Genomic DNA, 23,553 nt, shown 5'->3' with positions numbered 1-23,553 from the left:
AAGTCCATTAGCAGTGCTTACCTCATATCGATGCCTGTGTCGTTCCTCCACAAACATTTCATCACCATAAAGTTTCCCTGAAAATACAACAAGAAAAACTAATACTAATGCATTGCTTTAACTAATTATAAATATAGCTAATAATTTAAAACTCAGAAGTTTTTCATGTGGAAAACTTTGTAACAGGACACTTCATCTCACTCCAGCTTCCTGGTTTTTTTTTTTGGAATCATTTTAGTTTCTACCTAAGTTTGTTCAGGATTCATACTGAGTATTCCTCAACTAGAAATAGCTTATAAGCTTCAGAGTTTAAATTGTAAATGTCTAAATAATAATGAAAACAGACATTTGAGTGAAAAACTAACATGAAATCCCTGCTGGTTTTATAACAATCATATGCAAAATGTGCAATGAAATTCCACAGCCTTTTGCTAGCATTCCATCTTAACGGATTATACTCGGCAAATGGCATGCTCCTACTGACAAACAGAACATTGCTTTTCTCTCTGGCTTCTGATCTTTTTAGCAAATGACTCTTGCAGCTCTCTTGAATCCTCTACATCACAAACTAACAAGAAACAAGTTCAAGGTATGCAGTAAACCAGAATTTAATTACTTCTCTCACAGCGACAGCCCAAACTCTGCTTTATCTTAGCATCATTAGGAGTACTGCCTCATTTAAGGTGTTGGTACAAGAACAGAGCTGCCAAAAATTATCTCTAAGATTCTGAAGAGTGATAATGCTGCAAATACTAAATATTAAAATCAGATTTTTTCATTAAATGTACATGCATACTGCAGTGTGATCTCCTGCTGAAGTAGAGATAACTTCTAAAAACTCAGAAGGATAGTTCCTGTAGGTTCAATATCACTAAATACGGTAATATTGGGGCACGGCAATACAGAAAATATACTCATATTTATTCAGAAACAAGAAATTCTATTTTACACGGTTTTAGTATCACCTGTATTAATGCTGTATAATAGAGTCCCAAATGGGCTAATAACAGATCTAAACATTATTGATTATTTCAAGCAGTGTAAAGCAATGGGTTCTAATTCAGCTTTTCAATGAGACTTCAGATTTTCTCATTTCACGGAAACACGATCAGAGTGAATAACATCAAGGAAGCTGCTTGCTTCAGGTTGTAATTCTTTAATAAAATCCTTTAACACCCTATACAAAAGGCAAGTGAAAGAACACAAGCGTAACTTACTTAAAATAGAATTTTGTGTTTTGAAAACAGTCCTCCTCTTCCCTAGTCTCATTGTTCCACCCATATCTCCAGGATTGTGTTCTGGCATGTCGATGACCTTTAGAGAAAAATTGTTTAAACACTGTTAATGTCCAGCAAAGAAAAAGAACAGCACAACAATCACATAACAGGCTTCGTAGATTAATAAATATTAACATCACTCAGTTTCCTGCCAAGCTTTTCCAATTACTATTTGCCTTCAGTTTTCCTAACACTTCATTCTCTCTGTTTACTAGGCCCTTTATTGTACTCTTCCTTATACTATTCTTTATATTCAATTTTCTTTCTTATACCAAGCAGCAGAGAAAGCTGTCTTGTTAAGACAGTGGAGCTCGTTTTTTTTGAGAGGAAGAGGGTACGGGGCAGCAAAGAGAAGACAGCACTCACAGCAAGGCTATATAAAACTATAAAAGCAGAGTACTAGAACTGGTGACCCCAGCACGCGTGTTGTCTCAGATGACAGACGTAAGTAACTTAACAGAGGGAGAAGATTAACAAAACTTCCCTCCTAAATCACCGTTACCAAAGACTTGGTTTGATTTGTTTTTTGTTGGTTTTGTTTTTCCAGAGTATGCAGTAACAACACTAGAGGCAACCAGAACAAACTTGTTCCCTCTGAACGCCAGGCAACATTTCTGTGCTTGTGCAGGTGACAGAGCATCACAGAGGCTGTCCAGAGGCTGTGGAGTTTCCTTCCTTGGAGATCTCCAAGAGGCGCTTGGCCATGGGCCTGGCACCCTGCTGTTCTGGGTGTCCTGCTGGGGCAGAGGCTGATGAACACAGAGGTGTGTGCCAGCCTCAGCCATCCTGTGACTCTGGATCATTCTGTTTCTCAGACTGCCTAAGAGTATACAGAATACTGGGCTGCCATACATGTAGAACATACTATTTAACATTTAGAGAAGAGAATGTACAAAGCCTGTTATGGACTGAAACAGATGGATCAAATGGCTGCCTGTGGGTTAACTAACATGGTGGAATTCAGTGGCTGTGAGAAACAACAGCTTAACAGAAGTAGTATAGTTTAGTTTTTCTCAGTTTGAAAAATCTTGACGAGTCTCATAATTGTGCTTAGAGAAATTGTGTCTCAGAGAGGTAAAATTATTCTGAATAGTACGAACACATGAACTGAAACAACCACCCACATCCCTGTATTCTCTATGTACACTTCGTGAGAAACAATTGACAAGGCGAGGTTCTAAAAATACAAATATTCACACATATGGGTAAATCTGGAATTGGATTTTTATTAACCTTAATTTGCCCTCTGGGAGTAATGAAAATGTTTTCTGATGATACACTTCATAAACTGAAGTTATTCAATTTAGAAGAGATGGTGGAAAGTGCTTAGCCTTTGGCCTTGTGCCAATGCATTTCAGCTGTGCAATTATCTCTGCATAACCTTATACCTTCAAAATGTTATTTATAAACTATACACTCATTATAAAATGTCATGAGCAGAAGTTGTGATCAAACCCCTAGGATATTACAAATCCTCTAATTGCCTCCCAAAAACATGAAGATGAGGACTGTGCAATGTGCTCAGCTTAGAAGTATATATATATATATATACATACACACACAAAACAACACCAGCTCAAAAAACACACAAAAATAATGCAGTAAACCCACGTTACTTCAGAAACGGTGAAACTATCTGGTTTCCTTTCATTTACTTAGAAATAACGTTAGAACGTTTACAACAACCTGTGTATATGTCAAACACTGCCCTCCAAAATCACATACAAGTTTTCCAGGAGGTGATTTTCCCCCCGCCACCACTTGCCCAGAATTTTAAAGTTGCACTCTAGACTCTTGTCAAATGGATGTGAAATGGTCACAAGCAGCTAAAAATGTTTCAAGTATGTGCTTCTGTTCCAATCACAAAGGTTCCACTTCAATGTCTGTTTAATGAATATTTAAAGTTGTCAAGAAAATTATTACTAGGTTTTCCCCTGGTTTTCTCATAACAATTTAGATTTCACAATTTCCTTGCTATTTATTATTTGCTGAGCTAAGATCTTCTATGAAAACATTATGAGAGTAACACAATGAACAGAAGAAAGGATGGGGATACAGTGAGGGAGAAGGATACAACTTAGAAGACATTGTGCAACTCGAACTTAGCAGTTAAAACACCGGCTCCAAATGAAGTGGATCTGCCTATCCAGGTCACAGGAGATTTCACTAAATTACCGTGCTTAAATGTGTTTTTCAGGAAAATTCAAAATCAGCCATAATCAAATGGCATAATGCCAGGCTACAAAAGCACAGCTTTATCTGCTCTGCTGATGTCTTTTGCCAAAATTTGGATCAGAATCTAACACAGGGCTACAAGCCCAACAAAAATTCCACTAGAAGACTTCAGCATTTCTCCCAATTTGTCTTTATCTTCTGAAAATACTGGATCCTTCTCTCAACATCTACAGTAGCGTGGTCAGCAACACAAAATCAGAAGCGGATGCAACCATTAAAGCTTGCATTGATATCTGATAAGTTTTAATTGAGGTATATTTCAAGAAACATTATAGAACAGTTCAATCTTGTTTTAACCAGTGGCAGATTTTCTGCCAATACAAAAGCTTTAAAGAGTTTCAATATCAAGCAGCTTATTCTGTGCATTCAGGTTTTGTTGTAGGTATGTTGCATTATAAATCAACTCTTTCTTCCCCAAGATTTAATGTTTATGATAACATAATTCTTCAGATATTAATTTTTGTAGCCAGGTGAGAAAAGGAGTCCTATATGAACAACACAGCTACTTTGAAACAAGATCTTCCTTCCTGATACACTCCATGGCACTGCTCAACTTCAGCAGCTACCAGCACACAACTCTCAACATTTATACATTACATGAGTTTGCAATAACATCTGTGCAAGCAGCTTTCAAAGGAAAAGCACTACTGCTGCTCTACTAACCAAGGCAGTAATAAGAATCAGAAAACCAATTCATATTACGGAAAACTTTGCTCTATTTTACAGAATTTATTTGAACAGATAAAAGACAAATCATCAAGTGGCTGTTACTGTGAACAACTGACTAGATTCTTCAAAGAGATTGTGCTTTCCTCCATAAAATAAATCTTACCATGCATTAGCTCTTTGAAGAGTAAAGAATGGCAAAGGAGGAGAGGAACCACAAAAGCATCAGTAGGGAGGATGCAATACAAGAGAAGACATAAATCAGTCTTGTTTTTGTTTTTCAACCCAAGTCTCTCAAAACTGTTAATACTACAGGGATTTTGCAGGGATCACATATTACACCCCTGACAGTCAACATCAAACAAATAATGAATCACTGACACAACACACCACATTGTAAGTGTAAAACAGTCCAAGGGTCTTAAACCACACAGTTGATGAACAGCAACTTTAACTATCCATGAAATACAGTTTTCTTTCAGAAATCTACCACTTGGGTTGTTTCATTGTCATTAGAAAACATAAAAGTTAATGAGAAAAGCCGAGACACTCAACATACAGCAGCGAAGGCACCGAAAATGCAACAACTTGTATCACTTTACTAATCACTTCAGGAACATTAATGCTTTATCTCTGTTTTGTTTCAGGTCCTGCAATGTCACAATATCTCTACCTTGGCTACCCTGTTTTTTTTTTGTTTTGTTTTGTTGTTTTTTTTTTTTCTTCTCGCTAATCTCTTCCCCATCCCATTGGGAGACAGGGAGAGAGTGAGTGAAGGACTGCATGATGCTAAGCTACCTGTTCACCACGGTAAGCAAGCATTTTTTCATTCTATTTTGCTTATTTTAATAAAAGAGTATGTTTATTCAGAAAAAAACTTCCCTGTGCTTATTAAGTTTTAAACAAACAGCAACAAAAAACAGACAATTTATAGAGAACCACTGCAGACAGTTCTGAAAGCCAATGTTACACTAGCCCTAGTGCCAAAATCCTGTGACAAATTTAATTAGCTTATTAAGCACTCAGCTGAGTCCACTCTGCAGAACCATGCACACAAAAGAAAAACAGCTCAAGACAATCACTGTAACTTTAATTGAAGCAATTTGTTCTGATGAGCAAGCCTGTTTTCTTTTCAGCTCTTTTATATTTAAGCTACAGCTTTCTACAGGAGATAATTAAGGCTGAAGTAGTTCTTAAACTCATTTACACTACAGTTATGCTTCTTCTACAACTTCCAAGCCCTTCTACTTTTGTTTTCATCAAATGATTCAATGGCTTGGCTTGAAAGGACTTCCAAGATCACCAGCACATACAGGTCCAACTCACTGGCATGGGTAGGGCTGCCCCAAGCCCCATCAAACCTGGCCTTGAGCACCTCCAGGGACAGAGCACCCACAGCTTTTCTGGGTAGCCTGGGCCCATGCCTCACCACTCTCTGAGGAATTATATAGAAGAGATATCTAGACCTCTGGAAAGCTCTCCTGCAATGAGTAAAGGAATTTTCTTTTCCCACTTCCCATGAAGGAAACAGCACTGCAGTTTATTTCCATGAGTCGTTACCCTCCTTACGACAAATACATCATAACCTTTCTCATCTCAGCTGGAGAACTGATAGAACACAAGCAAGTACTGCTTATCATATAAATGTAATTAAGGCACTTACTTTAAATTTTAGGGTTTCCCAATACTGTAAACAGCAGTCTAACAAAAAATTAAAAAAGATGACAGAGCTAGGAGATAATTTCAAATCCAACTTTGTGAGCTAGATTATCTCACAAAGAGTACTTTGTCATTATTGTCTATCCAACAGCTGTGCACAACTCAGTTTCAGAAAACCAAAAGGACTGATATATCAATTTCATAGCAAAGATTAATTACCCTAATTAAATGTGCCAGCCACTTCAAGGATGCTTCAAGTCTCATGCTCTACATTACACTTAATTATTTCCCGATTCATCTAGGTGGTGATTATCCACCTAGATAAGCTTTAACTGGCCAAAGACCATCTTGTGTTGAAGAATCTTAACTCTAGCAGATTATTTCTGACCTGCAATCTGAATTCCTTTTATTTAAAGCACAAGCCACAACATGCAACATCCATACCGTCTTCCTCCTCTGTACTCCCTTCAAAAACCTTACAAACTTCACTGTCCAAATTGTAATGTAGTTCTGCATTCCTTACATCAATTCTCTAGCCCTCAACTTGAAATGACAAGAATCTCTTGGAATTTGCTTTCCTTATTTGCACCTACAGAGGTATATGGAACCAAGTTCTGCATGATTAGAGTTAACATGACAGCACAGATATACTTGTGCACTTTTTGTTTGCTAGATCACTAAATCAAAGTAATTACAAGTCCACATATTCATTTTTATACACAGATATAGCAAACACTTTTAAAATATGAAATCCATCTCCAGAAAGGGAAATAAGAGAAAGTAAGAAGAAAAAGAGAAAGAAAAGTAGATATATGGATGCACGTGGAGAAACCCTAGCAAAAAGTCTAGGGGAAAAGGATGCTGAGGAGAGACCTTATTGCTCTCTTCCAATATCTGAAAGGTGCTTATAGCAAGATCAGAGTTGGTCTCTTTTCACTGGTGACAGGATGAGGTAAAATGGCCTCAAGTTGTGCCAGGGTAAGTTTAGGTTGGATATCAGGAAAAATTTCCTTACAGAATGGGTTGTTAAGCACTGGAATAGGCTCCCTACGGAGGTGGTTGAGTCACCAACCCTGGATGTGTTTAAAAACCATTTGGATGTGGCGCTCAGGGACATGATTTAGCAGAGGGTTGTTAGAGATAGGGTAGTATGCTTAGGTCATGGTTGGACTCTTTAAGGTCTTTTCCAACCTGAGCAATTCTACGATTCCAAAAAGCAAGTGAGGACAAATAGGTCTAAAGATCATTATTTACTAACAAGCTTGTACAAGCTTATAGGAAATATTTTACCTACTAGTTCCAAAGAAAGTAACATCTATAGAGCACTATCACCTCTATACTACGCAAATCAAGTAGGTATTTAATTAGTATGACATCAAGTGAACACACCCAAAATAATTCAGACATCCTCTGTGAAAAGTGTGGGTGGCAGGAGAGAGATCACTTCAGCAGATAATGCAACAACCCCCTCAAATGCTACGCACAGATGTTCACTGAGCAATCAGCAGAAGCACGCCAATATTGCCACACCACAAAAGTTCTAGGCTGTCACCAGCTGGCACAGCATCATACACAACATACAGCCAGCACAGCAGGAACTCTCCTACAAAGTATCACAGAGCCCGTACAATTTCTCAAAAGTAAGTGGTGTCCATACAAGAAATCATTTTTATCCTCCCTCCCACACTTCTACTAGGCTGGGTCTAAAAGGGCAATATGAGGTTAGATAGCATATAAAAAGTTTAAGTTAAAAAGAACAAGTCTTAAAAAAAAAAAAAAAAAAAACCAAAAAAAAACCAACTGCAGAGTTCCTTCTCAATTATTCAGTACCTTACTTTGCATTAAAGTCAAGGATGGGAGGCAAATATAGAATTAAGCTTTCACTTCTGGGTGACCTTTTCATTTTCCTTCTACCTCTCTGTCAGCAGACACTTTTTTTTTAAAATGTGCTGTGGGGGGCAGGTATTTATTTAAGAAAAACCATCAGCTGATAGTCTTTATTCGTTATTCATTAAAATGACACAGTTACAAACAGAACTCATATCTCATTAAATACATCCTCCCACATAACTAGTCAACTGATCCGACTCCCTCACTTTTTCGTCTTACACTCTGAGGCAGGTGTTTGATTCCAGTTCTCACTCTTGGATGTCTGTGATGTTATTATGAACATAATGGAAGTCCTCAGCTGTTGCATAAAATCTCTTCTTTACAGGTATGAAACAAGCATGTTTCACCACCTCTATTCGGTATATGAGAAAACAGCCAATAGAAAACTAGTAGAAACAGAAACCAGGACTTCTGTGACACCAAACTTTGCTCCTTCATTTTAGAAACAAGGCTGCACTGGCTCTTTAATGTCACCCAAAGCAAAGAGGTGATTAAATATCCTGTCACTTAAGCTCCAGTCAAACAGAGGCAGATGTGTTAGAAGAAGGTACTAATACAAATACATTCAATACATGACAGGGCCAACGTTACCGAATTTCAACAGCAACAATTCATTTGTGTTAGGGAATTCATACTGTCCTGTAAGTGGTGGTAACAAACAAGAACGCAAAACTTGCAAGGAATCTGGTTATCTCTACTTTAAATACATTGTGTTGAGAAAGTTTAGAATACCTTCCTAAGACAAGGAAAAAAATGTTCACAAAGTCAAGCAGTGCAAGAAAGCAATGGTTGCTGACCTATGTTGTTTGCAGAAAAAGCATGTCTACTGCAATTTATCAAAACTTATTTTTCAGTTTACAGATTAAGCAATAGTGAGGTTTTGCCATTTTTGCCAGGTTCCTGGACAACTGTTAGGCTTCCTTCTCCTCAGACCACAGTTAATAGCTTCATGGAAAATTAATCTGATCCCTACATGGGCTCCCTGTAATTAGTCAGGCCAAATGATAATCCCAATGAGAAGCCACAACTAATTAAAAACATTATCTTTTAGCCACAATATAATAATCACCAGGTGTTTTTATATAAAAAAATGCATAACTCCACACTCTTTATACGCTGATTTTAGGACTTTTTAATCAGAGGAAGTGATGGATAAGAAAAGGTGAAGGTGCAGACATGGTGGGAAAAATTCATTTTAGTAACATCTCAGAGGAAAACCAACATTTGTCCTTTTTTTTTTTTATGCTTTGCCAGTTCTGACATACAAAGGCCTCATAGCATGCACAGGTATCCTTGGTTCCAAACTGGTATTAACCTTAAGGCACAGTCCCACATGGCACTTGGTGCACACCTTCACAAGCTAAAGGCAGTTAAAACTTCTTTATAAAACCTTCTCCATTCTTGGTTCCAAATCCAAGGAGTTAATTTTAAGAAGCAGCTACTTAAAGCTGTAGTTTGTTTCAGGAAAGAGGTGAACTTCACTGTACTTCTACTACTGGTGAGAGAAAAAACACCTGTGTTGAAGATAAGACTCATCATCAATCTAAATTAAACTGGCTCTGTGGTTGAACTTTACTTTCAACTTAACAGAATACAAATCTGTTTATTTGAAGTCCTGTTTTTACAATTCACAAAAACTGAAAATTTCCAAACTATTACTGATATTATTTATTGAAGTTATGATCACCTGACCTTGATTTAATGTTATCTAATTAGAAACAAAATTAGGCCAGATACATAAGCGTTATGGCTTCTGACTATAGTTTTCATTAAGTAGCAATATATTCCTGCCAGTAGGCTGTAATTACAAATAAGACATTTAGACAACTGCTCAATATTCTTAGTGGCTAGCTAGTTTTCTCATCAGCCTGTCTATATTTCCTTGACTTAATCTTAGTTCTTAATCACATCCCAGGGTAACACTTGACTTCATCAAAAGGGAGAGGGTAAAATAAATTTAAAAAGGATTTTCTATCAGTCTTTTGCTTCTATTGTTCCAAATTCCCCTATTAGGAATTAGGAAACAATTATCCGTGGCAATTTTACGAGCTTTCAGACAGTGCCTCTTTGGAAGCAAACCACTACAATCCATCTACAATACCATCTACAATATTTACAAATCACTTCACTGTAGCACTAACAAATAGGGGATTTGTATGCCACAGGTAAAACAATTGCTTTACAACATTTTTATTATATTTCACATACGTAAGGAAAGCATCAAACATCTCAAAATAAAACCAATAAGCTCTCTGTATGTGGCATTTCACACTTACAGACTTCTGTCTGAGAAGCAGCAATTAGTGCTCTTTCTCTGAAAGTGAGCTCTAAAGCTCTTACCACTAACCACATACAATACCTGTTTACTTGTCTCTGCATTTTGTACTGCTGAGTGACTAGAGCAGCAAGGCTGATCTGGCTGTTGTAGCAACAGTACTGAAGAGATTTAGAGGTGCCTACTAAGGAAGCCTTAAAGAACAGCCTTCATTTCTGTCTCCCTAAGAACACCTCTCATGGTTGCTGATGTTTCCCAAACTCATCCTATCCTGGAAAAAAGTAAGAGCTTCTTTCCTAGAACATAGAAGCTGTGGTGCCTCATCCCTGGAGGCACTCATGGCCAGGTTGGATGGAGTCCTGGGCAGCGTGAGCTGGTGGTGGGCAGCCCTGCCCATAGCAGGGGTTGGGGCTGGGTGGGCTTTGAAGTCCATTGCAACCCAAATCATTCTAGGATTCTAACAAGCACCTTTACTCAAGTATTGTGGCACTGTCTCAGAAACTCCCTTCTACTTCAGTAGCAAGGCCAGAATGGCTGCAGCAGGGTCATTGTGGTCCAAGGGCTGCTCATAGCACAGTTCTGATAAAAGTCTTCAGTGTCTGAAATCCTGGGCAGTGAGTATTTTAATGGCTCTGAGTGCCCACTATCCCCAGCCAGTGTACCCTCAGGCCTCCCATTCAACAATACACACTGCTACATGTGGCAAAAAGTACATAATTCTCACTCTCCCAACTCCTGATGTTTAAAACAAAATGCAAAATAGTTTTAGAAACAGAAGCCAGAACACATTTCCCATCTTTCCCACATGCAAAGAGAAGAATAATCAATCATGTCAATATAGAAAATGCCATCTTCAGCTATTGTCTTGTTTTTAAAGAAAGGTCCTCTAATTCATATAACATCAGGTCTCTTTTCATTAAAGATTAATCACCTCAGATAAACTGTACATTTTTGATTAGGTCTTTCCAGGATTGAAATGATCAGACATGCAGTTTCTGATTTCCCTTTGGATCGTGCTGGATCATCACATACAAAGACAGTTATCCTGGGCTTGCATGAAAGCAGAATGTATCTCTAGACAAGACTGAGGTTGGACAAAGCAGCTTCTTACTAATATTTTCAGGCTTTGGGATTTAGACATCTCAATTCCAAGTAATTCCTACATTATGTGACCACGCTGTTTAAAAATGTGCACATCTAGGCTTCTTTTGAATAGCCTGTCACCTTTCGCATCACTGAGAACAACAATGCTTTGAAAAAAAAAAACTACTGAACCCCATCTTCACATTGCCTCATCAGCCTCATGTTCTCGAAGAGGAAGGGCTCTGAGGCATGACTGAGACATCTAGAGAGCCCAAGCATCTCCAAGATCAGAGGTGACTGAAAGAAGACCAACTCGTTGGGGAGATAAAGAACTTTCTAATGCCATTAGTACAGCATTTGTTTTCTTATACTTGGTCTACTTGAAACTCAACAATATTTTACTCCTCAGTAAATACATATGTGCCATGCTGAAATGAAGGTTTCTGCATTTTTTGAGCACTCTTAGGAATTAAAAAAAACTTCATGAAGGAACAAAAAAGTGAGCAATTACATTAACTGTAAGTTTCAGCTGCAGCATACTTAAGTACTACAATCTTAATGCGCTGCTGCATGTGTCAAGGCTCAGAAGGCAGAAGGATAAAACCTCTTCTTGAAGCATGCTCTCCCTCAGCTGTCTCACATAGCACGGAATATCTATATCACAGGCAGCTTCAGCAGTATCATTGTTTGTCTGCCAGATGTTTATGAATGACACGATAAGCTGACACATATAGCTACAATGAACAGCACATCACCAATTTAAAGCTGACTAAAAACAATGCATCATATTAAATCATTCATCTCTTAAGCAGCCGCACCCAGCACTGTTTAAAGGAGGCACCTTCAACATGTATGAAGTATAGTTACAGTATAACAAGGATAACCTATAGTTCAGGTTTGTGAGATGAGACAACCCTTCTACACGTCACCACTAAAAGCTTGACAACAATGGTGGTTTTAACGCAAGGAATGCATCACTCCTGACACATAAAAGATTTTACAACCTGTCTTCAAATTCTAACAGTTTCATACCTCTGAGCGATGTCAGGTTCACCACAATGGCAACAGTGCAGCTCTCTGAACTTCTCACACAATATTATTTAATTATTTTCAGAAAACCTGGTAAGTGATTTGTTTTGTTTTGTTTTTTTTTTCTCTCTCCCACAGCCTGCCCTTTGTCTTCTCCTACTGTGTTGCCAAGAACACATGGCATTAGCAACATTTAGGAAGCTCTACTTAGTTCTATTTAACTTCAGATGGCAACATGAGGGATTGATGTTTCACAACAGGCATGGATAAATGTGCATTGTTTATACTACCATTGATTCCATACAAATATTACTCTGCTGCTTTATTTGCTAAGAAATCTAACTTATTTGAGTCTTGTGTAAGACTTACTCATAAAGCAAGTAAGGAACTGAGACCAACTTGTTAAATTATTCCATCATCTTTCTCCACTCCAGGAAGTAACCCAGTTTAACAGAGGGCTTTCATCTAATGACTGATGCCTGGAAGCTAGGGATGATGCACAAGCAGTATAAAAGCAGAAATAACTGAATACTAAGCACAATAGTGCCCACTCTCTCTTCTCACATACACAACATCCACAAATATATGCTCCCAGTTATAGCCAACTTCACCTGAGCAGACATTTCTATGCTGCAGTCAGGCTGCAACATAAGCCTCAGATACACCTCAAATGACTTCAAACTTGCCAGGGTTCATACGCAAATAACAGTGGTGACAGTACTACAAAACAAACCAAGGAAGCTGGAAAAATACCGGAGGGTTAGGGTGTTAACCCATCAGCAGAGGATTAAACAGGATGACTGAGATAGTTGCTGCCCCCAGGTGACAGCCCCACCTCTGTAACATAGGCTGTCTCTTCCAGCAGTGTCAGTGGCATGGAAATCTACTGATAGACAAACCCAGTTTATAGTCCAACATGTTACAATTGACAAGTTGGAAAGATTCACCTGCCATACAGCCACCAATGGTGGCAAAAAACATGTGATAAGGACAAAAAAAAACAATAGCATATGAGTAACCATCCCACTTATGCCATCATTAAACATGCTTCAAGATCTTGTGATCACAATGCCATAAGTTCCACCACTCCTACCACTAGCAGTGGTACTCAAACTTCAGCCATCTCTGCAACTAGTATTCTCTCACACTCCAGCAAGATGGAATTGCTTGCATCAATCATGTCCATACATCAGTTTACTAGGGCAATATACAGCAATAGCCAGTGGAGAGAGAATTCTGAGTCTGCAGACACCATCATGGAAAGTGAAATATGCTCATCACAGGAACACATAATGTGTGTTCCAAAGCAGATTGACAGCACATGATCAGCTCAATTCTTTTTTTTTTTTTTTTGTTAATGGTCTGGTATCTAACCTACAGTAAAAACATCAGTTCCAAAAGGATATAGTACTTGCTAGTGTGACTTTTCAAGCCCAGGGCAAACCGAACTGAATTATGCCATGAATCACAGGAACAATATAGACCCATGTGCCCAAGAAAACACAGGAAAATGTGTAACCAAATCTGAAATGCTGTTTCTGGACTAAATGTCAGCTTACAAAAATGTAAGTCAAGATTTGATACCAATTACTTACTGTTCTTCAGCATGGATAAATGCTGCTGTCTGCTAGCTGCACATCACCTGATTGAGGCAACAGTAATGTATTCAGACTTCTGTTCTAATTCTGGCACAGTGATCGCAATTTGTTACCACTGGAAACATTCTGCCATTGCTGGGTTGAGATGGATAAACTTTTGACCTGTATTGGAGTAGTAGTTGTGTCCTGCAAAGCAATCTTGGATAAAGAGAATGAACTGCTCATGCCTGTCAAACTAAGTTCCCTTGTCAATTCTGATAGAGAGCTCAGATGTGTCACACAAGTCATTGGAGGTTATTGTGGTCTAAGTGAGAGAGAAGGACAAAATAACTTTGGGAGATCCAACTACAAGTCCCAAAACTGACACTGTCATTCAGATAGGCCCCTACAGACTACAGTAACTTGTGAACAAAGCTGATCTGAAGAACATGGACTCACCCCAAATACAGCATGTAACTCTTGTGTAACTTCTGAGCAGGTCACCTAAATTTCCAGACATCAGTTTTTCACTGCCGTGGGAAGATGTTTCAGTAAAACTCGTTATGCTATTTTGCAATCAGTTGTCCTCTTTAATGAACCTCCAGCAAGTTAACAAGGCTGATGTACTGAATTCCTAAAGTTGTGAACCCTCAAAATATAAATTATGCTTTTATTCTAATAAATATGCAGTAGTAAAATGCTTAAGACTGGTGATGTGCCTGCGGTACAAGGAAAGACAAGTCATTTGAAATTTAATCAAGAGTCCTGCAAATACAGGAATGTCAACAACACCTATCAGGCACATCAGGTTCCAGACACTGCTTCTAGAAGGGAAGCAGTGTTTTAAGGCTACTACATTCAAAAGCTATAGGCAAGAAAAATGAGCAGATGAGGGAAAGGGAACATTAACAGATCACCTGGTAATTCATCACTACTAAAGTTTCATCGTACACCAAAGGTGGAAAACAAGATGAAAGGAGAAGAACACAGGACATCCTTCACTCTGCTCATGGAAGGAAAAGAAAAAGACACGAGGTTTCCTAGTTACCTTGTCATGAATAACCAAGGCACTCGGACATTAACAAAACTGTCTAATAATAAACAACAGATCTGATAAGGAGGCCGTGGAGTCCCCATTATGTAAGTCACTTAATAATAGGTTAACCAGATATCCAGCATAAGCAGCAGTGACCCCAATTAGAGGAAAGGAAAAAACAAATTAGATGATTTCTAGAAGACTCTCCCAGTCCTATTCTAGGAAGTGAGAACAAACACATGAAAGTGGAATGTTAATGCAAATGAATAGACAATTCATTTAGTGAAGTTCACCAAAGGGAGTCTTCCCAGGAAACCACAAACTTACCTGAAATGTATCTTAGACCCATACATCTACAGTTCCAAACAATCAATCCATTTCCCAACGACCCACAAACCTCTTGGTTCAGCAGTGCCTTCTCAGTAAGTGACACAGAAAGCGAAAGATCTAGCAAGTGGGCCTGCAGCTAAATGCCAAAAAAGAGAACTGAAGACATCAGGTAGATTAGAAAATACAGCCAGAGGCAGCAACTCATCACACTATGCAAAAACAGCAGCAGTATTTCATTCTATGATTGGTTGTGAAGCATCAGCCTGGGCAGAATATCACTCAAATATGCCTCACAGACCATCATCAATTAAACACTGCAAAACCTGCTGAATACAATATTCAGTTATGCTCATTTTTCAGAATCTTAGATTCATCTTTCCTATTTAGCACGGCTCCTTCTTTCTTCATTCCTATCACGGGGTGCTTTGATTTTTAATTTTGGCAACCAAAATTCGATCCCAGAGCATTTTTCTCCTATGCTAGGAAACAGCACCAAATTTGGGAAACTTTGGCAGTGGTAATTATCAATTCACACAAAGGGCACGTGATTCCTTCATATTTTGCATACATTTAAAAAAAAAAAAAAAAACAAAGAAAACTACATTTATCATTTTCCACTTAGAAGAAATAGTATACATATCTACACATAACCCCAAAGCAGCATTTTTAGGCTACTGGGGGTGTGGGTATATCTTCAAGTAAAAGATACACAAACTGAAGACAGAAAACCTCTCCAAGATAGCCTATAAAGGCAAAGGAAACCTACCCCAAGTACAACGATAGATGCTGACAGTGACCAATTTCAGAGATTCAAAAAAAATGTATATATTACTCATTTACACTGGTAATGTATCCTATTCACATGACTACTGAAAACACAATAGGAGCAGTACAATGACTTAATGACAAATTCTGGTTTCATAATCAGGGTGGAGCATGAAAGCCACTATAAAGGCAGTTCCAATCCGAGACTCTCACTTGTGCTGGATACATTTGAAGGCTCTGTATTTTGAGTGAGGTAAGCACAAACTAAATATATTGAGTGTTTCTATTATCTTCATTTGATTTTTTAATTCCTACAAGAATTGTGAGTTTACAGAAAAGGTCTTTTCATCTAGTTTAAGTACTGATGATATGCTTGTGCACCAATGGACAGCGTCAGCTGTATTTCAAAAAACATTCTGTGCATGAGATGATTATTGCCTGCTTTGTTTCCAGTCATTCTTCGAGACAACACCCAAGAAACATGGAACATTTACTCAATGACAACCTTCTGAAATATTTTACTCAATATGCTTTAATGGAGGGTAGCACTAGTGCACTGTCCATTGGTGGGCTGAAAAATCTGCTCCAGAATCAATTTTCACAGTACTTGAAGGTAAGTTTCAATTGTTTTATTCACTGTGCTTCCTATAAAACAGATACGAAAAAGGGGATACAGGCAGTGATACTGCAAGGCAGATCCTGTGCTCAAATAGTTTTACCAGCTCCATAAAAAATCCTAATTAAGGATTAGTTTATGAAACTTTACTTGCATTAATGAACATTAGGGAGATAACATAACTAAGTGGGAAGTTTATAACTAAGTCCTACAAATTTAAATGCAAAAATCTAATAAATTATTTATGGCATTCAAATTTCACCTAGAATAATGCACCTGAGTTTTATAAAATAATTTTATTTCAATCAAAACAATGCATTTTCAATCTAGAATATATATAAAACCTATAAATAAAGTAAATCAGTACAGCAAGTTTAAAAGTAAGAGGCATAGGCCAGTTTCTATGCAATCTAGTTCTCTACCACTGAAAATAAGACAAGATTCACCACTTCTGAAAGATTCCAAGAAGAAAAAAAGATATCAAACTAGAGAGAAATATCTACTTCCTGAGGCTGAGGGGGAAAAAAAATTCCAACTTCTCTACCTAAGATCTTTCCTAAACTAGATTAGAACTCAATTTAAATTCTTTTGATAGGCAAATCCATAAATACTGGTTTTTGGATTGCAAGACAAGACACAGGCACTTTTTGCTGGAGATCTGAAAGAATTGTATCTCAATGGAAAATTCAGTAGTTTAAGAACTACAGGAATACAGTTTAGTTTTTTGTAAGAAAAAAAGAAAAAAGTCACCTAATAGAATGCAAGTTGTCTTCCCTCGTAAAGCCACCTATCAGAAATCAATTACTAAAACTTTTAGGAAATGTGATAGTAAATTCAGAAAGATATTGCTTTTTATATTAGCTGTAGGCAGTTTAGGTGGCAGGACCCATTTCCAGAGATTTATGGAAATAGAAGTGCTCAAAAAAATACAGATGTTTTGCATGTGGATATCAGACATTGTCAACCACCCACTCTGTATGCAGAAATATATGGCGCCATAATAAATCAACAAAATAGTAGGACACGACAGTACAAAACAGGCAGAAAGTACTAAGAAAGCATTTTAAAGACCTAATTTATATTTAGAACTATTTTCATACTAACTAGCCTGATCCGTGATGTTAGCAGAATACTTACTGCATTAAGATGTCACATGAATTAAAGAAGCTTATAGCATAAACCAGATTTATTCTATTAACAAGAACTTTCTAACACAGTATTCCTAGTAAAGAGAAGAAAAGGGGAAGGAAAGGGACCCTCAGGCCCAAGTCCACAGCCTACTGAAACATGTTTTCAATAGTGTTTTGTTGGTCCTGGATCTAATCAAGCAGCAGGTGGAATACATATTGAGGACTACATACACAATGAAGCTGCTGCACTTGCTGCATTACCTATGTTTCATAATGTAATCCAAACAAAACTTAGAAGACTGAAGTAACCTGAGTAATACTTGTAGTTGGGTGGTGACAGATGCATTGGCTTTTTCACACGTTGTATGCAAACGTCTTCATAGTACAAAGCACATCCAAGTATTCAGGTTATTTCACATATTGAAGCTTCAAATTAAAAGCAAACAGCAGCTCATAGTTCTCAAATAGTTATTGTAGCTTTGTTAACATTTTTGAGAGGCATTAGCAAGCACTGTAGTTCTAGTTTAACCAGTAAAACTGGTTAACACATCACCAGTAACATCTTCAAGGAACACTCTTACTGACTGCAACAACTCTTGGTAATAATCCTCACTAGAAGACAGTTGTGACAATTCACTTCATTCTTTTTTCCCTCCTCCTTCCCCCTCTCCCCCAACAAAAACAGGATTCATTCTCACTTGACAACGTAATTAAGTTGTTGGACAAAAATAATGATGGAAGCATCAGCTTCGACGAGTTTGTGATGCTAATAAAAAAGATCACAGGACAATAAAGCACCTGCCAGAATGAGCATCGTTCCTTTGAGGGAGAAGACACGGCATCCATGGACACTACGTGCACCTAAACCCACAGATTTCCTTGTTGTAATTTCAAAAAATACACAATAAAGATTTATATGACATAAGCTTTGTATTGTGTTTCCTGTCGACTAGGCACAATTCCCAACAAAAGTGCCTCAAAATTAGTTCAGAGCTACTTGTCTTTATTTTATGCTACTAAAATGCTATTTGAGAAAATGTCATCACATAATATGACATTTTGAAATGCTAAGTTCAATTTTTCTTAAATTAAAAAAAAAAAAAGGCATTTATTTTAAATAACAATATAAAATTACTATGGTAAGCATGATGACTACAATATTCCACATCAGTTTCAGGTTATAGATAAATAAGTACATATTTCCTGTGTTAGAATTTTATAAATGAGAACACACACACATATGTAAGAGCTGAGTGCTTGCTGCTGCAAATTAAAACATCCATTACAGCTTTTTTTTTGGTGTGGTTTTAATTTCTCCATTTCACAGTTCCCTTGTCACGCTTGCATTTGTCTGAGTAATTCATGGGGATTATCATTTACTTTAATAAAGGAAATGAATGAAGAAGAAAAAGGAAGAAGTAACTTCAATACAAAATAATTTAGAGGATGAGGCATTAATCATTCTATAGAACTCTCAATTTTGGACAGAATTTTATTATCAACATCCTCCATTATGCTGATAGAGCAATTAGGTCCAGATCTCAAGAGTTACTTAAGGACTTAGGAAGCAACTTAGTGATAAAGCAAATCAAGTGCATTAGAGACCACATACAAGTGATCCCTATACTTGGATTTCTTCCCTAACAGAGTAGAATCCAGTGCTGCACCACAGTTGCATGCATAGCAGCCTCAAAAATTACAATATTTAAACAATAGGAATGTTCTACTAGGCTCTTGGGCCATGCTTTTACACAAACACTTCAGCTGTTAAACTGTGTCACAAGTTCTGGAAGGCGAAAAAGAAATTGTAGTACTTGGTACTTTTTTTCTGGTATATTAAAAAAATCATTGTCCTAAGTTACCAATATACTTTGATGTCAAAACAAAATGTGCCATATTCTCAGTTGTGTGCTAAGCAACACTAGCTACTTCACACAAATAATATCACAGAATTATAAGATGTTTTTTTTCATAACACATAGGACATACATTCCTTTTCATTTGTTAGGAAACATTTCGTGTTGTAGAATTTAATCGGGTTATGGGCATCCTGTACAAGAAAAGTGGGCATCAATTCACAAACGTGTTATAAGAGCGTCACCTACTGGCAAAGTCTACTTCTAGGCAATTTCTTGCAAAACACAGATGCCATGCAACACTTCAAGCTTCACAATGCTACAAGAGATGCTACCACAGTTCTTTATGACCTGTCACAACAAGACTTAACTTAAAACAAATACATAAGAATCCTTGCTGGAACAGTTTCATTGTGCTGCTGTTCTGTTTGCTTGCTTGCTAGAATGGTACTAAACAGCTGAAATAAAGTTTCAGCTTTTCATTTTGTTCTTTACCAAAAAAGAAAATCTAAGCTTAATACTAGAGGAAGTGAACACAAAAGACAAGGGAGATGGACACACAAAAAAATGTTTTTCCACCCAGTGAATCAACCTCATTAGCAGTTCAGACTGTACAGATTCTTCTTAAAGGAGATTTTAAAATTGTCATTTGCAACAGAAAACTCATACTAAGCACTACTCTCAATGCATTATTTTTTTTCTGAACAGTTATCTTCCCAGCAGAGAGCTGCAATTTACCTACTGTTATTATCCAAAGGGCTGGAAAACAGAGCATATAATATAAAATGGGAACATAACCTGAAAATAACGAGTCAAGATGATGATACGGAACATCAGGGACTGATCAATGATGATATATCCGTCTCATTTGCCTCAGGAAAATCAAACATACTTAAAACTAAAAAAACAAACAAAAAAAACCTTAATACGTTATTCAATGCAAAATGCATGGTTGGGTAAAAAAAGGTAAAAACTGCTCTAAAGATCATTATCTTTTTTTACTTCAGACTACACATCTTTAGCTTAAGACTAAATGAAAATACTGAACAAATAACTTCAAATCTTTCAAACAGAATTTATAACCCACAGTCTACTAATGTTTTCAAATTCTAGGTAGCAACTCCTCTAAGTCTTCACTACATCTAATACTTTATTCTTTTTCCTACTGGATTTTAAAAGAATATTTGGGGTATGTTTCACATTATAAAGCCATTAGTTTCCTCTTTTTGTTTTATATGCAGAGATTATCATTTTTTTCCTCATCGTTTGAAACCTAAAATAATACATCTAGCTATTTACATGCTCAGACTATTAATAAGAATACCTCCCAAAACAGGCAATACAGGGTTTCCCTCCTGTTTCAGGTTTCACTTGGGTGATTTTGCAAAACCTAGGTCAAGTAATACTGTCATAATGAGTCAACAGAGCAAGAAGACAAGCAGCTGAATGAAGCAGATATTCAGCATTTCATGCAACACTGCATTTGCACTTTCAGTTCTGTGTTCATTATTTGTCAAAGCAGCACAAGTCACAATTGCCTCATCACACTGAAACTTCTTACAACACTGTTGGTTTTTTTTTTCCTAATACAGCGTTCTTCTGTAGTACAACTTGTGCCACTGTTATTGAGAGACATTAACAATAGTAATCTCTCACAATTTCAGTCACTTGTATTTCTTCTGGAAGCTTAACTCCCAGTTATGCAACAATCTCAATTTTCACTTTTTTAATTGAAAAAGAAAAGTTCATTTCCACAAACATAAAGAAAAGCGTGAAAGAGAACAACCTGCAGGGACTAAAAAGGCTAATAATAAAGCAAAGTATCCCTTCATTTTTTTATATACGTGCTTTAGAAGAGACTATTTTGGTATGTACTGTTCTGAGTACTTGAATGCTTAACAAATTAACAAGGAATGCAAGAAGATGTATATTTTATGGTTGCCCCAGAATTCTCCTGATAAACATTGTAGAACGTTTCCTTTTAAAAACAGAAGAAAACAGAACTGATGCCTCACTAGTGCTTCTCCTCTCTCCTTTCAGCTTCCAAAAGAACAGGAATAAATATATATATATATATATATATATATATATATATATATATATATATATATATATATATATATATATATATATATATATATATATATGTATATTTTATTTTATATATATATATATATTTTATATATATATAAAATAAAATATACATATACATATATATATATATATGTATATTTTATTTTATATATATATATATATATATATTTTATATATATATAAAATATATATATATTATATATATTTATATATATATAAATATATATATATTTTATATATATATATATTATATACATATATAATATATAATATTATATATATATATATATATATATATATATATATATATATATGCTGGTTCTAAGTCAGGACTTAGCTGAATCACGCAGTGGCATCACAAGATATTATCAGTGCTGACACTGTTTCCAATTAATTTTCATGGATAATGAAACATCTGCATCAGTCCAGCAGTTCACAAGCTTCACTGATCTGCTGCTTCTCCAGTCTTTTTTATTGATTTGTCATTACACAGAACACCTAAAGTTTTCAGCACAAGCTAAATAATCTGTTTTAGCAAAGTCTTAGCATTAACAGGTATTGACAGTATAAATTTATTTCTTGGAACAATTTACAGCCGTTTCTCACCCAGAACTGAGATGTCAAAGATCAGATTAAGGTGCTGACCAGTATTAACCAATTTCACAGCCTTAGCGCAGCTTAAAAGAAAAGAATCTGTTATACATACTGAAAGCATATTGCTTCCACTGTAAATACTGTATTAATCTTCTATGACACATACATTCGCTCTATTACTTTCTTCATTCAATGCCAACACAACTTTCTTTATAAAACATATACTTTGCTTGACTTTGATTGCTAACTGCAAATCACTCAATTAATTACTTGTGGAATAAAAACTTTGTCTGATATACGTTATAATACACACTACCATTTCAGTAATGAAAGAAACAGCCAGTACCACTGCAGACAAGCTTCTATATTCCAGACTTCAGTTAACTGTTGATCTCTGCATATGAACTAGCAAACAATCCTCAGAATAATGGAGGCAAATGGGCAGTTCCACCTCTTCCTCAAGCAGGCTTCATGACCTGACTGCACTCCAAAAAGTTATCCGAGCTGACCAGATGAAATGTAGTCATATGAAGCTATATAAGATGTATTCCATATTACTTGACTTTAGGTCCCTGAAAATTATGAGTCTCTTTGCACCAGGCAGAAGGATCTCGCATCACCTACACACCTAACTTAAACCACCAGCTCTCTGCCGCAGTCTTAGGCAGCACTAACCCCCCAAAAAAACTGATTGTTGCTACAATGCAATAGCAGAAACTTTCTGCATATAGAAAAAAATCACAATAATGTAAAGAATAATGAACTCAAATTGCCAGTGTTGAAATCCAAATGACACTCAAATCTTTTTAAAGCAGCTGATGGCGATTCAAACCCACAGAAAGCAAGGTATATCAATTGTTCAGAAGACTAACAAAAAAAAATAGGCGTTGATAGCATTATAACCTTTGCCAACTGAGCTTGAATTACCAGAAAAATAAGATAACTTTGAAAAACCACAAACATCACTTTCGGTTTAAGTTAAAAATCTTAAGGTGCCAAAAGAAGAAACTGTGCCCCATTCTACCCAACAACAGTAAAATATCCTGCATACATAGAATTGTCACTAAAAAACCCTAAAAGCAAAGGATCAGCCTCCTGTATTATCACTCTTGCTTCCCAAAACAATTATAGTAAGCTTTCAACAACTTCCACATTTTACAACACATTGCTATTTATGAAACGGATCCCTTCAGTGAAAAAGTATGTCTTCTCATACTTTCAGGAAGGCGGAAAATCTCACAATTAATGAAATTGTTGCCATCTCAAGTTAAGTTCAAAAGCTCAGACTGGATTATCTCTTCTATATATGTAAACAATGACAAACAGGTAAAACACTTCTAAAAACACCCATTCGCATGTTGTAGATGAAGTAGATGTGAAAAAGTATTTTACTTTAAAATCCCAATAAAGCTCTTTTGAAGGAAGTTGATAAGCTATGTTT

The 23,553-nt window shown here is 36.6% G+C and overlaps 1 protein-coding gene across 2 annotated transcripts in view; it reads right to left on the bottom strand.

Moving 5' to 3' along the window:
* Positions 1 to 23,553, bottom strand: part of CTPS2 (CTP synthase 2) — a 61,190-nt gene that overhangs the window by 15,724 nt on the left and 21,913 nt on the right. For both annotated transcript variants that reach the window (XM_048943457.1, XM_048943465.1), the window contains exons 14-15: positions 1,218 to 1,314; positions 22 to 77 (exon numbers count right to left, since the gene is read on the bottom strand). In XM_048943457.1, the coding sequence (XP_048799414.1) occupies positions 22 to 77; positions 1,218 to 1,314 (153 nt within the window). The remainder of the gene's footprint in view (positions 1 to 21; positions 78 to 1,217; positions 1,315 to 23,553) is intronic.

This window comes from Lagopus muta, chromosome 1 (assembly GCF_023343835.1).
Source record: "Lagopus muta isolate bLagMut1 chromosome 1, bLagMut1 primary, whole genome shotgun sequence".
Classification (NCBI taxonomy): Eukaryota; Metazoa; Chordata; class Aves; order Galliformes; family Phasianidae; genus Lagopus; species Lagopus muta.
This window is presented reverse-complemented; position numbering and strand designations above follow the sequence as displayed.